General features: G+C 39.4%; 1 protein-coding gene across 1 annotated transcript in view; it reads right to left on the bottom strand.

The window, feature by feature from the left end:
• Positions 1-487: 487 nt before the first annotated feature.
• LOC121332961 (bifunctional heparan sulfate N-deacetylase/N-sulfotransferase 3) overlaps positions 488-11,543 on the bottom strand; it is a 48,637-nt gene continuing 37,581 nt past the window's right edge. The window contains exons 7-14 of the mRNA XM_041398930.1: positions 9,885-10,067; positions 8,267-8,363; positions 7,302-7,425; positions 4,054-4,228; positions 3,503-3,673; positions 2,380-2,489; positions 1,797-1,899; positions 488-607 (exon numbers count right to left, since the gene is read on the bottom strand). Coding sequence (XP_041254864.1) covers positions 488-607; positions 1,797-1,899; positions 2,380-2,489; positions 3,503-3,673; positions 4,054-4,228; positions 7,302-7,425; positions 8,267-8,363; positions 9,885-10,067 — 1,083 coding nt within the window. The remainder of the gene's footprint in view (positions 608-1,796; positions 1,900-2,379; positions 2,490-3,502; positions 3,674-4,053; positions 4,229-7,301; positions 7,426-8,266; positions 8,364-9,884; positions 10,068-11,543) is intronic.

The raw sequence follows: 11,543 nt of genomic DNA, 5'->3' as shown, positions 1-11,543 counted from the left end.
CACACACTCTAGGCATTAGCAAGCTGATTCCAAAGGCAGAAGTACTCTGGACATTTTATGGTACATTTCATTATCTTATCCTACACAACACAATAATCAAATCCTAAGAAAAACTGCCAGTGGTCCAACGAAGGGCTACAAAACCTACATGAGACACCATACTTTAAAACTGATATATAAAAATGGGAATATTTACCGTGGAATTGGACAGGTCATGTATCTCTGACGCTTATACCAGTTGTAAATAACTTCCACATATGTGCACATAGTCCACAGGTCCAGAAATGTTTATGAGAAAGATTTGGCCCACCAGAGCTCTAAGGAACACACGTATTTTTACAATCCACATGCCAGCACATGGAAATAATTTCTATCCTTTACACTTTTTTGAAGAGGTATATTTTACAAGACCTTCTGGTAGCTGCAGGAAAGTTCAGGTATGACAACTGAAGTGTGGAAGGAGATTTCAAAAAGCTCTTTTCCAATGCTATCTCACTTTCTGTAGCTCCTGTCTCAGCCACGATGGCAGGGGTTGTCCCAGTTTGTGGAGGAGTTTTGACAGTTCCACATTGTGGTCTCTGTAGTAGCTCGACAGAAAGGCCCTACACTGAGGGATACAAAAGGAGAGGTTTTTATTTAATAAAATGCTGTACTGCAGGTGCTGTGAATTTGAGGTTTCAAAGCTGGTTTGACCTGTTTGAAAACTTTACTTCCTTTAAGCAATTTATATTGTTTTATGCTATCTACTGCATGCAAGGAACTGTACTCTGAAAGGTTGATTTCAAGGGAAACAAAGGTTTCAAAGGGAAACAAAAGTCCAAAATGAACACCAAAGACAAAGCAGAATTTAATTCTACACTTAGTCTTGTACATTTAGAATCATACTGAAGGTATGGAGATACTTTTTACTGCAGTGTGATTGAAGTAATAGCTTCTAAAATATCTTTGTATGTAAACTTGTATCAGTTAGCAACCTCCATTTTCAGACTCATTTAGAGTTGAAAAAGACAAAAGTTTGCACAAACACAGTCTTATCTCTGAACAAAATCCTTCTCACCCAATGGTTTTGTATCGGTATGACTCTACTGATGTGAAGTTATTTATAATTTAAGTACTCTGAGGAGAAAATCCCTGGTACATTAATTCTTACTGCTGTTCAAACTCTAAGTTCTTATTTGCATTTTAGCCAGGCTAAATGAAATGGCAATGCAAGACAGAATCAACATGGAAGTTACAGCTAGAACAGGAGACTGAACTGCCCTTGGTACAGGCTGCAGCATTTGATCCAATTGAAATTTCCCCATTTGAGCATTGTTTGGGAAAGGTGTTTTTAAAATTCATAGAAACAGAACCTCTCTTAAAACTGGGTTATAGGAGTGCCTGCATTACCTGTCACAGTCTAACTAGTCTCATAGACAAGGAACCACACTACACCTATTATCTGATGATGACTGAGAAGAAACCTGCACTGTGGAACTTCTGCTGCTTAAGTCCATAAGGTAAAGGGGACAGGACTTCAGGAGCAGCACATGTAGTTTCTAAGGGGTGCCAAGTTCTAGAATTTGTGGGGGTTTTCATTGCTGTTTTTTAATTACTTAATCTTCACATTTGAAATAAAGAACTGAACCTCCATGCAGCCCACAGCCATCTTAAACATTTCCTTTGTAGGGAAAGGTAGCCAAATAAGTAACTGCTACTTAATTTTGTCTTCTCTCCCTTCTCATGATTTTGCTTGTGTCATGTCCTGTATGTGTCAACTGAATTCCTGTACAAGGCCAATGAACAGCATGCTTTACCTCAGAATCCATTGGAGGGTATTTCCTGCCTTTGCTCTTTCCAAGACACTTGGTTTTGCCTTCTTCCAAGAGCTGACACCAGAATCCTTTATGAGAATCGAACCTGAAACAAACATTGTGTGGTGTAAAATTTGTGTGTAACCACATTTAGGAGTCAGATTCCAAAGGAGTGGATGTTACATTCCTGACTGATATAACTGAATCTGCTTTTCATATAATGCCAAAAATAAAGAGAAATTATTCTATTTGCTTTCTGCTTCTGCATATCAGCATTCCATGTTCCACTTATGAAAGTAAAATTAATTTTGATCCATTTAAAATTCATATGCAATTCTCACAAAGCAGCACTGTGGCTGTCAGAGCTCTACTTCTGTAACAGCCAAGTGGCTCAGTGAATGATGCATGGAAAATTTAACCCTGAATTGTGTTCTGAACAATTCACCCTACCGACAGCTCAAAGAACCATGAAGGGCTTTATTCTGCAGTGAGCTGACTTACAGGCTAGCCGGTATTATAGGAATGCAGGAACATGTGAAAATCAACTGATTAATTTTAAAACTAATTAAAAAACTGATTAACTCACGTTAGGGCTTCAGAGTAATTATAATGAGGAGAGACTCCCAAAAACTTCTGTACTTCATCCATGACGGTAGATGGGTCAGTTCTCAGCTGCTGTCCATCAATAATCAGCAACTACAACAGAGAAAATAAATGGAGGTTTGATTTGAAATTCATTATTTCAGGCCTGCAACTGGAACTTCCACCTCTGTAAAACTCTTTCATCATATGGAGAGTACTGCCCCAGGAAACAATTATGGGCCCAGTCTTAATTGTCATCATCATTAATGACCTGGGAGCAGGGTAAAGAACATCTTAATTAAATCTGAAATTATATTGCATTGGAAGCTGTTGTGACAACAGAGAAATAGCAGTGAAGGATCTAGAAAGATAAGAAACACTGTCAGGAAATTGAGAGAGACTGGCCCAGCCAAGAAAAAATTATATTAATGGCTACTACTTTTCCAGATAAAACATAAGGCCATTAGGGCTGATTCTTCACTATCACTGTGGGACATAAAATCTGGCAAAAATCTGCATGACAATGCATATTATTCAATATTCACAGGTTACTTGTGGAGAAAAGCTAATGAAAACATAATGAGGAGAATTTCATTCAAGAGTCAGAATATTACAGCGTTGTGCATCTCATGAAGAGATATACAAGGCTGGCTGAAAGGAGAGTATGTGGGGAATAACAGCAGCTAGATGCATTGGAGCTTCCTTGGCACGCTCCAGGGAAACAGAAGGTGCAGACTCCAGCCAACTTGTCTCAGCTATAAGAGCCCTGGATAAACAGAAGGTTGGGATTGCAGCCAGCCTCCCTCTAACTGTTGGGTGGGGAGCAGTGCCAGACATGCTGCCAATGTCACAAAATTCCATTCCAGAAATAAATCCCCAAGGAGATACCAATCATGTGATAGTGTCTGCCTGGTCTGCTGTTACCACATGACATTCAGGGCTTAGGATGTGCATCTTCTGAAGCTTGACCTTACACGGGGCCAGCAGGAGGGTAATGATTTGTAGGATTATCCCCAAGATCAGCAGTCAGTAGGCAAGACTTTTACAAAGGTAAACTTCAAGGACAGTATATATATACACATATATCTATATCTATAGGATGAGGATGTTAAGAGTCTCTTGTTCACCTGGTAAGGTGGGAAGTAAGTGAGCCATCTTTCAATGTGGATAGCATACCATCCAGGTGCCAGGCATCTTTTCTGGAGAGCTCTGAGCTCAGAGGGGGCTCGAGGGCCAGCTGTGATCACCTGATAGAAGCTGAATTTCAGAGCTGCGGGGTCTTCGTGGGATCGCTGATGCTGTAAAAGGAGTGACATTGCTGGAACTTTTGACACTACAAAAGCTGGGGAAACAAGGCAAAACTGGCTGCTCTTACTGACAAAAATTTCTTAGCCTATCCTGTATTTTGAGCATTAACTACATAATGGTGTCTGCATACCAATTTCTGTATGTGCTGATTACATTAATTAATCAAGTAATCATTTTTACATGCTTGCATCATAGATAACTTGAAAAAGTGGTTACTGTTATTTTAACCCTTAAAATATGACAGATATCTCAGCCCATGGGTGATCACAGATGGTCACTGACTACAGGGATATATCCTGAGAGGACATACAGAGAGGATTCAGGGTGGAAGCCTGGCCTGGTGCCTGTCCATGCTCTCCCAAGTGCATACCTGGTACCAGGAGTAGGCGCGGTCGGACGGGTCGATGAGGATGGTGATGATTTTGGCCTTGGGGATAAGGGAAGCAGCTCTCTTGGGAGCTTCCTCAGAATGAAAATAGTTGGCACTTTTCTCAAAGAGGAAGTCAGTGGTGACATTAGAAGGAGTTGGAAAGAAATCCATGTACCTGGGAAAGCAACATCATCCTCAGAAGTACTTAAAAATCACACAAAGGTTCATACATCTGTTAAGCATACTTTATTCTGGAGCACTCAATTAAAATAAAAGTCTAAGTGCAAAAAAAAAAGAAAACAAACCAAAGCTTACATTGTATCTTTGATCCTATTTTACTTGGTACCAGCTTGCTTCTCACTACATGTAAATAGACATTGCAGCTATTTTTTTTTAAACTGGATAAAGATGTTACAGTATTTATGCATTTTAAAATTAGTGAGTTCTCACTTTTCAGTCAGAACAAACTGCTGAAGTCTGAAGTAGAAATTGAGTTTTCCAAATCTGGCCTTTTGCTGACACCAATTGAAGTGCAATACTGTAAGAAAAAGCTACTTAGTATCAATCAGAACTGCTTTCACTGAGAAGAGGCTGTTCATATGGGAAGATGCACTGAAACAATTTCCCACAGCTCCACCAGGTAAAAGATTCCTGAGCAGTGACAGAATTCACTTTTTTTCCGTGAGTCACATTTTATGGTAAAATTGGTTTGTAGTTGTTTTAGGGGTTTTTGTGAGCTTTCCTCATCCATTATGAAGCTGTAGGTAAATTCCTGCAATTGCTTTGTCATCTAAGGACTTCTCTATCCCTGGCCCTCAGATCACTTGTTATTGCTGGGGAAAACAATAAATAGGAAATTTTGGCCCTCTTGATGTTCAGTTAACCTGTATGGAGAAAATAAATGTTATTTAAACAGCCTCTTCTGAAGACCATGCTTAAGGAGATTTCCTCCAGTGCTTAGACTTTGCTCTGTTCATACAAATGAGCTACTTCCAATACTAATGATGGGCTCTTGTTGGCTCAGTAATTGTAACCACTGAAGTCAATGGACTTTTATTTCCCAGAAGCTGAGCAGGCTTTAGAGAGACTTGTCCAAGAAACCTGTAACAAAGCTGACAAAGAAATGCAGGACTGGTCTGTTTAGACTTCTGCATTTTGACAACAGCAAGATCAGTTCTTATCTTACCATTCTGCCATGTCTGTTGGATGCCTACAATTTACACCTACACTGCTTTCAAATCAAAACAGCAATACTGAGGTTCTGAGGGCTATAAGAACCCTCTTCTGCTTCTGTAGTTGGCTCTGCTCTAAATCCAACCTTGGACAAAGACTAAGAGTCAGCTCAGGGATAAAAGCCCTATCTCCACAACCGTAAACAAAATTGAACTGATTGCTATTTGTGATTCTTGCAGGAATCCTAGCCAATTAATGGACTAATGAGGAGAGCCCTTGTATCTAATTACAAAGTGACAAGCTCATTACAAGCCAGCATTAAAACACCCTATCAGACTAGGTGGTCTGAGAGATTCTGACAGAATGCAAATCTAAGAATTAGGCAACTACACCAACCGGGAGTTCTGAGGATCTGAGATTTAACTGAGGGAACCTGGCAGGGGTGGTAAGGTGTCACTGTCATATTTTCTGAAAAATCTCTTCGCCAGGATTTCTTCTCCTGGGAAGCTGAGAAAGCTCAGAAAAGAATGAAAACAATCATTATCTGATTGCTTTGGAATGTGGTCTGGAGATCATTTACCAACAGGTGCATGTTTGATTGGTTCCATGTGAATTGTTTTTACTTAATGACCAATCAAAGTCAGCTGTGTCAGACTCTCTGAGTCAGTCACAAGTTTCTAGTATTAATTCTTCATATCCTTTCTCTATAGTTTAGTATAGCATTCTTTTAATATAATATCATAACATAATAAATCAGCCTTCTGAGAACATGGAGTCAGATTCATCTCTTCCCTGGTCCTGGAGACCCTCACAAAGACCACAGTGGGGCAGAGTGGGTGCTGTGGTGAGAACCTGTCAAAGGGATGTGCCTCGTTTAGACAGGCTGACCACTGTGAGCTTTACACACCGGTGCCACGTTAAGATGAAGATAATCTAACGTGTGTGTGGCAGCCAATTGCACCTTCAGGAAGCAGATAAGGCAGGAGGAAAGAGAGAAGCAGCACAGTAGTTTTCCAGCAACATGAAAACATTGATTTTGTGGAAGCATGGGCTTGCTGTACTCCGGCTGCTCCATCAGCATGGAGCTGCTCTGCCTCACCTGCATGTCCTCCTCAGCAGCAATTTCCCAGTGCCAGCCATTCATCCAGCACCTCTCCACTGGCACAAGCAGCTGACTCACCACCCTTCCCAGTGAGAATGTACTGCAGCAATTACAACTCTGGGAAAACGAGTGGCATGCAAACAAACTGGATCTGATGTGTCTGCACTGAGACCACAGAGCAGCATTCACCCTGTTCATTTTATGGATGAATACAAAGTCCAAGGCAATGAAAGTATTCTCCCTTAAACTGAGAACAAAATAAAGAAAGAAGACAAGAAATCAATAATCCTTCACCTTTGCTCCCCAGCTGCTGCAGCACGTCACCAGCTGTCATGCTGCAGTGCTTTACAGTGCAGCACTTTGGGAGAACAGAGGAATCAGGAGTGACCTTCAGGTGCAGCTGTGCCTGGGGACTCCTAGGGAGCCACAGTGAATGTGGCAGCAGGGACACAGGCTCTGTCTCAGCACACTTACTGAGCCACACAGACACATTCTCCTAATTACCTGATCTTTAAAGAACACTTTGAGAGGCTTTCCCTGCCCCCATTTTTTATTATTTACATGATTGCTACTGCTATATCCTATTTAAAGGAAGAAATGCCTCTTCCTTTCTTTTTCTCTTAAGAAATAAGATTTCCAGCAGGAATGTAACTTTTGTGTCCATACATCCACCTACCAACCATTACTGTCCCACTTTCAAAGGCATGTGTAACAGAAATACATTATTTTGTTACTGCTCTGCACATGTTCATATGTGGATATTTACAAGAAAGCCTCACAAAAGGTAGTGCATTTAAGATATTCTGTAGTAAGATAATTATTCACTTGCATTTATTTCTCATTTTAGAAAGACACTGAAGATTATTTCTTATTTCACTTTATATATGTAAAGTTACCATTACCAACAGTAATGTCATTTTTCTATTGTTCACAATATATAAACTTTTATATTTATACTAATAACCCATCTTACCAATCAATCCCCCTGTGGTAGTTATTTCTATTAAAGAACTGTACCTCCTCAAAGGTTTTTGGGCTGGGGGAGTTACTAATGATGGAAGGATGCATGATCAGGAACAAATACAAGGCTGTAGTACCTGCAAATAGGATAAAAGTCCAAGATTTAAAATAAAAATACACATACACACGTATTTTTGGGGGGAATCATTGCTGCAGCTGGGAGTAAATCAGTTTTTTTCCCTTTCAGTTCACTGAGGGGATGTTGATTTATGTAACCCAAGATCCTGCACTTTCTGAACTTCTAGAATTAGGACATTTAAAGAACTGTTAACACAGACAACTGGAGTACCAGTGTTGAAATCTGGTTTTCCAACTTAAAATAGTTGTGTTTTTAAAAATAATGATTTATGTATATAAGACTGTCACAAAAATGATTTTAAAATGTTGCATTCAGTAACTTTTGGGGATTGGTGATGATGAAAGGAATTTTGCAATTTTCTGATTACAGAGAAGAACAATAACCATTGAGTAAATTTATAAGCTAGTGCAATCTTGTAATTAAAACTGCCCATTAGGAACTTCTTGACTTGAAAAAAAATGCTAAGAAATAACAATATTCTATAAACAAAACACATGCAAGAATTTGCAATTCAGAATCCAACCTTTTTGAAAAATGTCTCTGTCCTGTCCTTTTCCTTCCACTTTGACAAGAGCTTGTCTGTCTTGTTCACCTCTTGATCAAAGTTTACTCATTTTGACATAAAGCCCAAAAACCTGACACACACCTGAACCCTGCATTTCACTATGTACTGTTGTAACTTACGCGATTAAGCTGTATTTGCTTGGAATCCAAAAATAAAAGAATGCTGTTGGATGATCAAGATCTCTACACAGCAGCCTGAGTCAGCAGTGATTAATTGTTTTATTCATTTTAACTTACACAACAGCCTATCTTGTTGGAATAAAATAAAATCTCACCAGTTTTCTGGGGTCCTACAACCAAGAATTTTGGTAACCGATCACAGGTTTTTTCCTTAGACCAGATATCTTTGTGCCGTTTGTCATCACAGGGGTTCTAAAACAGAGAAGAAAATTCAGAATTTCATTGGTAATCACATTAAAAAAGGTTCACATATAAATTACCTATCTTTTGCCTATGTACAAATATTCTTACCAGAAATTATTATTTTGCCTTACGACTGAAAACCAAAGCATTCCAGAACTATTCCAGTGATTCACAATGGTATTTCCAATGTCACCAGGTCAGAACCTGATTCGCTTAAGAGTTGGAATTTTTTTAAGGAGAAGCAAGTTGAAAAAATATATCCTACACATACATAGTTTGCCCATTCCTGTAAGAGCTACCACACTATACATGCTGCATTTTAAAACTAAAAGAGTAAGCTGATTATGATTTAAGGCTTTCTATTCACAATACATATTCTGATCTTCCATTTCAAATCATTACCTAATATTAATCTTTAATCTTTACTGCTTCACAATGAATTGGTTTTAATTTGTTCTGGAAATGCTACTCACAAACCATTTTTGACACTGTTGTTTGGCAATACTGCACTGAGATATGAGGAGAATTATCTTCACATACCCCTCTGAGGTTTAAGAATATATACCTGTATTCAAAATCACATCAATTATGGACTAAATACACCACATACAGTAAGTCTTAGTCGCTGTAACTTAAAAATGTCTTTTCTAAGTAATTATAATTTTTCAAGTAATTTGGCTACAGGCTAATTTTGCATTTTTAAAATGATTCTGTCCTAGTATTATGCAAAATCCTTGACATTTTCCCCTCTAGTTCAATGTTTTATTCAAAACCAGAATGAATTTCAAGATGCATTATTTAAGTACAAATTTGCAATCTCAGACCCTAAGTTGGCAATTCGATATTCAACTCTGGAAAACATTTCAGTAAGCAAGCTTAAATACATTTTTATGTTTGATTTAGTAAAGTTTTCTCTTTAGAGTCTTTCCACCAAGCCACCTTAATAAGATGCTATTTGGAGCAATATTATCACTGTCAGGATGCTGGTATTTACAGCTTCTTGCCAAACTTCTTCTTTGGGCAGCTCCCAGCCTATTGTGAATAACTTCTGATGTATCTCATCTACTTCCACTTGCCTAATTAGGGTATCCATGGTCTTAATGCTCTTTTCGCTTTTTGGATGCCCTCTTCTCCTTACACACTTGGAGAAAAATTTCTTTAACTGCTAGAAGATGCACGTAAATCTGCCTGTCAAATGCTTTACTCCTGTTAGTTCCAAAAGGAGAAGAGAAATAACACAACATGCACTTGCCTGCCTTTCCCCACATTTTTAAAGGCAAGTAGTGTCACAAATAAAACAAATTAAAGATAATTTTAATTATACATCCTAATGCATATTAATTTCATGGCCTTTTACAAGTGACAGGGACCACAGTCACATCCTGAAGCTTCAGTTGCCTGTTTCATGGAACCAACTTAAAAATATACTGCTTTTCTCTATAAGAAATTGAAACAATGGATTAAAAAAAAAAAAAAACAAAAAAAAAACCACCAAGACAATTTTTCTCTGATCCCTTGCTCAGCCTTCACCTGCCAGAGAGGGTCCTTCTGCTCAGGGAATAGCTCAAAATACTTGTGAGCCAGCTGGACCGGGGGAAGGGTTTGCAGTTTCAGGTTTGTCCAGGTGTGCACGAAGTTGGCCAGATTCACAAAGGTGTACAAGCCCAGGCGGTCGTTCCCGTAGTTAGACAAGTGCGTCATGAAGATGCTGATCTGTGGGAGACAAAATGAAGAGCACACCACGAGTCCTTCATCACTAGATGGCAGTGCAGCCCCAGGTGATGTAAATGTCATTTGCATTTTGCTCTTTGAGCAGCAAGCCTTGGATCACATTCACACATCCCTTACAACCCTGGCCCCTCATCGAATTGCATCCTTCTGCTCCAGTCAACTCAATGCAAGCAATGAGGAAAACGCTGGAACAGGTCCCATGAGCTCTGTGAGCTGCAGGATGTGCAAAGCTACCCTGGGGCTGGGCAACACTGACAGCACCTTTATGTGCACTTACTTCATAGGATACAGCAATAACAGTGCCCACTGCTTTACTTCAAGAGGAATACAAATGCAATGTTAAAAATATAATTTCTGTTTTCATGGAAGAGTAAAGAAGCCACAGACCAGGGAAGGAGATGAGCTCTATTACTGTGATATGCAAAACAGACCAAAAAAATCTGAAACCTGAGTACTTTCAAATAACAGCATGTAATATTCCCAAACAAAAAACACCAGAAGTTTTAAGGCTGCCGGTATGTTACTCTCCCAGTATCTTACTATGAAGGTGACACCCAGATACGCCCGCCCATTCCAGCCCTTGCTCCAACTTCTGCACTCCCAATGGAAGCATTGCTTCCATGATGGTTTCTCACAGGAGGGGCATTTTTGGATACACCTAAACCGAGCTGGTGAACAGAGCAGGAATGCACAGACTGCAAGGATGGGCTCTCAGGGACTGAGGAAGGGCTGCAGACAGAATCCCCTGTTTTCTACAGGGATCCCTTTCCAAGGAAATTTTTTACTGATGCAACAGTCTGCTTTTACACTGAAATCTGCAAACCCTCGCCTCTCCACTGGTGATTTCTTTCTTGAAGTTCTTTTTAAAGTAGAACTCACCCAAGATAAATTCTCCAGACTAATTTCCATTAAAAAATTAGAAACATGACTCTTTTTATAAATAAATCTGCTAATGCCATGAATGAGCAATTTCTATTTAAAGTAAAACTTGAAGTAAGCCACTTAAAAAATAGAAAAGCTTATCATGGTCATAATGCTGAAATTAGTTCAGGAACTGAAGTTAATCTTTGGCAAAGGAATTCCAGTCCTCAGCTTAAAGAAAAAGAAAATAATGAAAAGCTGGTATTTACAGTAAAATCAGGAGATACACTCTGCCAAATCTCTAGGAGATGATCTTTCTTTGTGGGTAGGACTGAGATTGAAAACCCCTTCTCTTCAGGCACCAGATGTGTAACCTTTTCAAGTTTCCTTTTTCATTTCAGTTCTCAAAGCAGGAACAGAGCAGCCACAGGACTACGTTGTTCTCAGTAAAGTCACAATCAGCAGGTTTCCATAAAAAAGGTTAACCTGCTTTCCTGACAGCCCCTTTCTTTCCTCCACGTGGGCTGACCTCTGACATTTTAATGTCAATTCACCTCCTGGCAGCTCCTTACCTGCCAACAGTTACTGCACTGCCGT

The sequence above is a fragment of the Onychostruthus taczanowskii genome, unplaced genomic scaffold, assembly GCF_017590055.1.
Source record: "Onychostruthus taczanowskii isolate IOZ18803 unplaced genomic scaffold, ASM1759005v1 scaffold150, whole genome shotgun sequence".
NCBI lineage: Eukaryota > Metazoa > Chordata > Aves > Passeriformes > Passeridae > Onychostruthus > Onychostruthus taczanowskii.
This window is presented reverse-complemented; position numbering and strand designations above follow the sequence as displayed.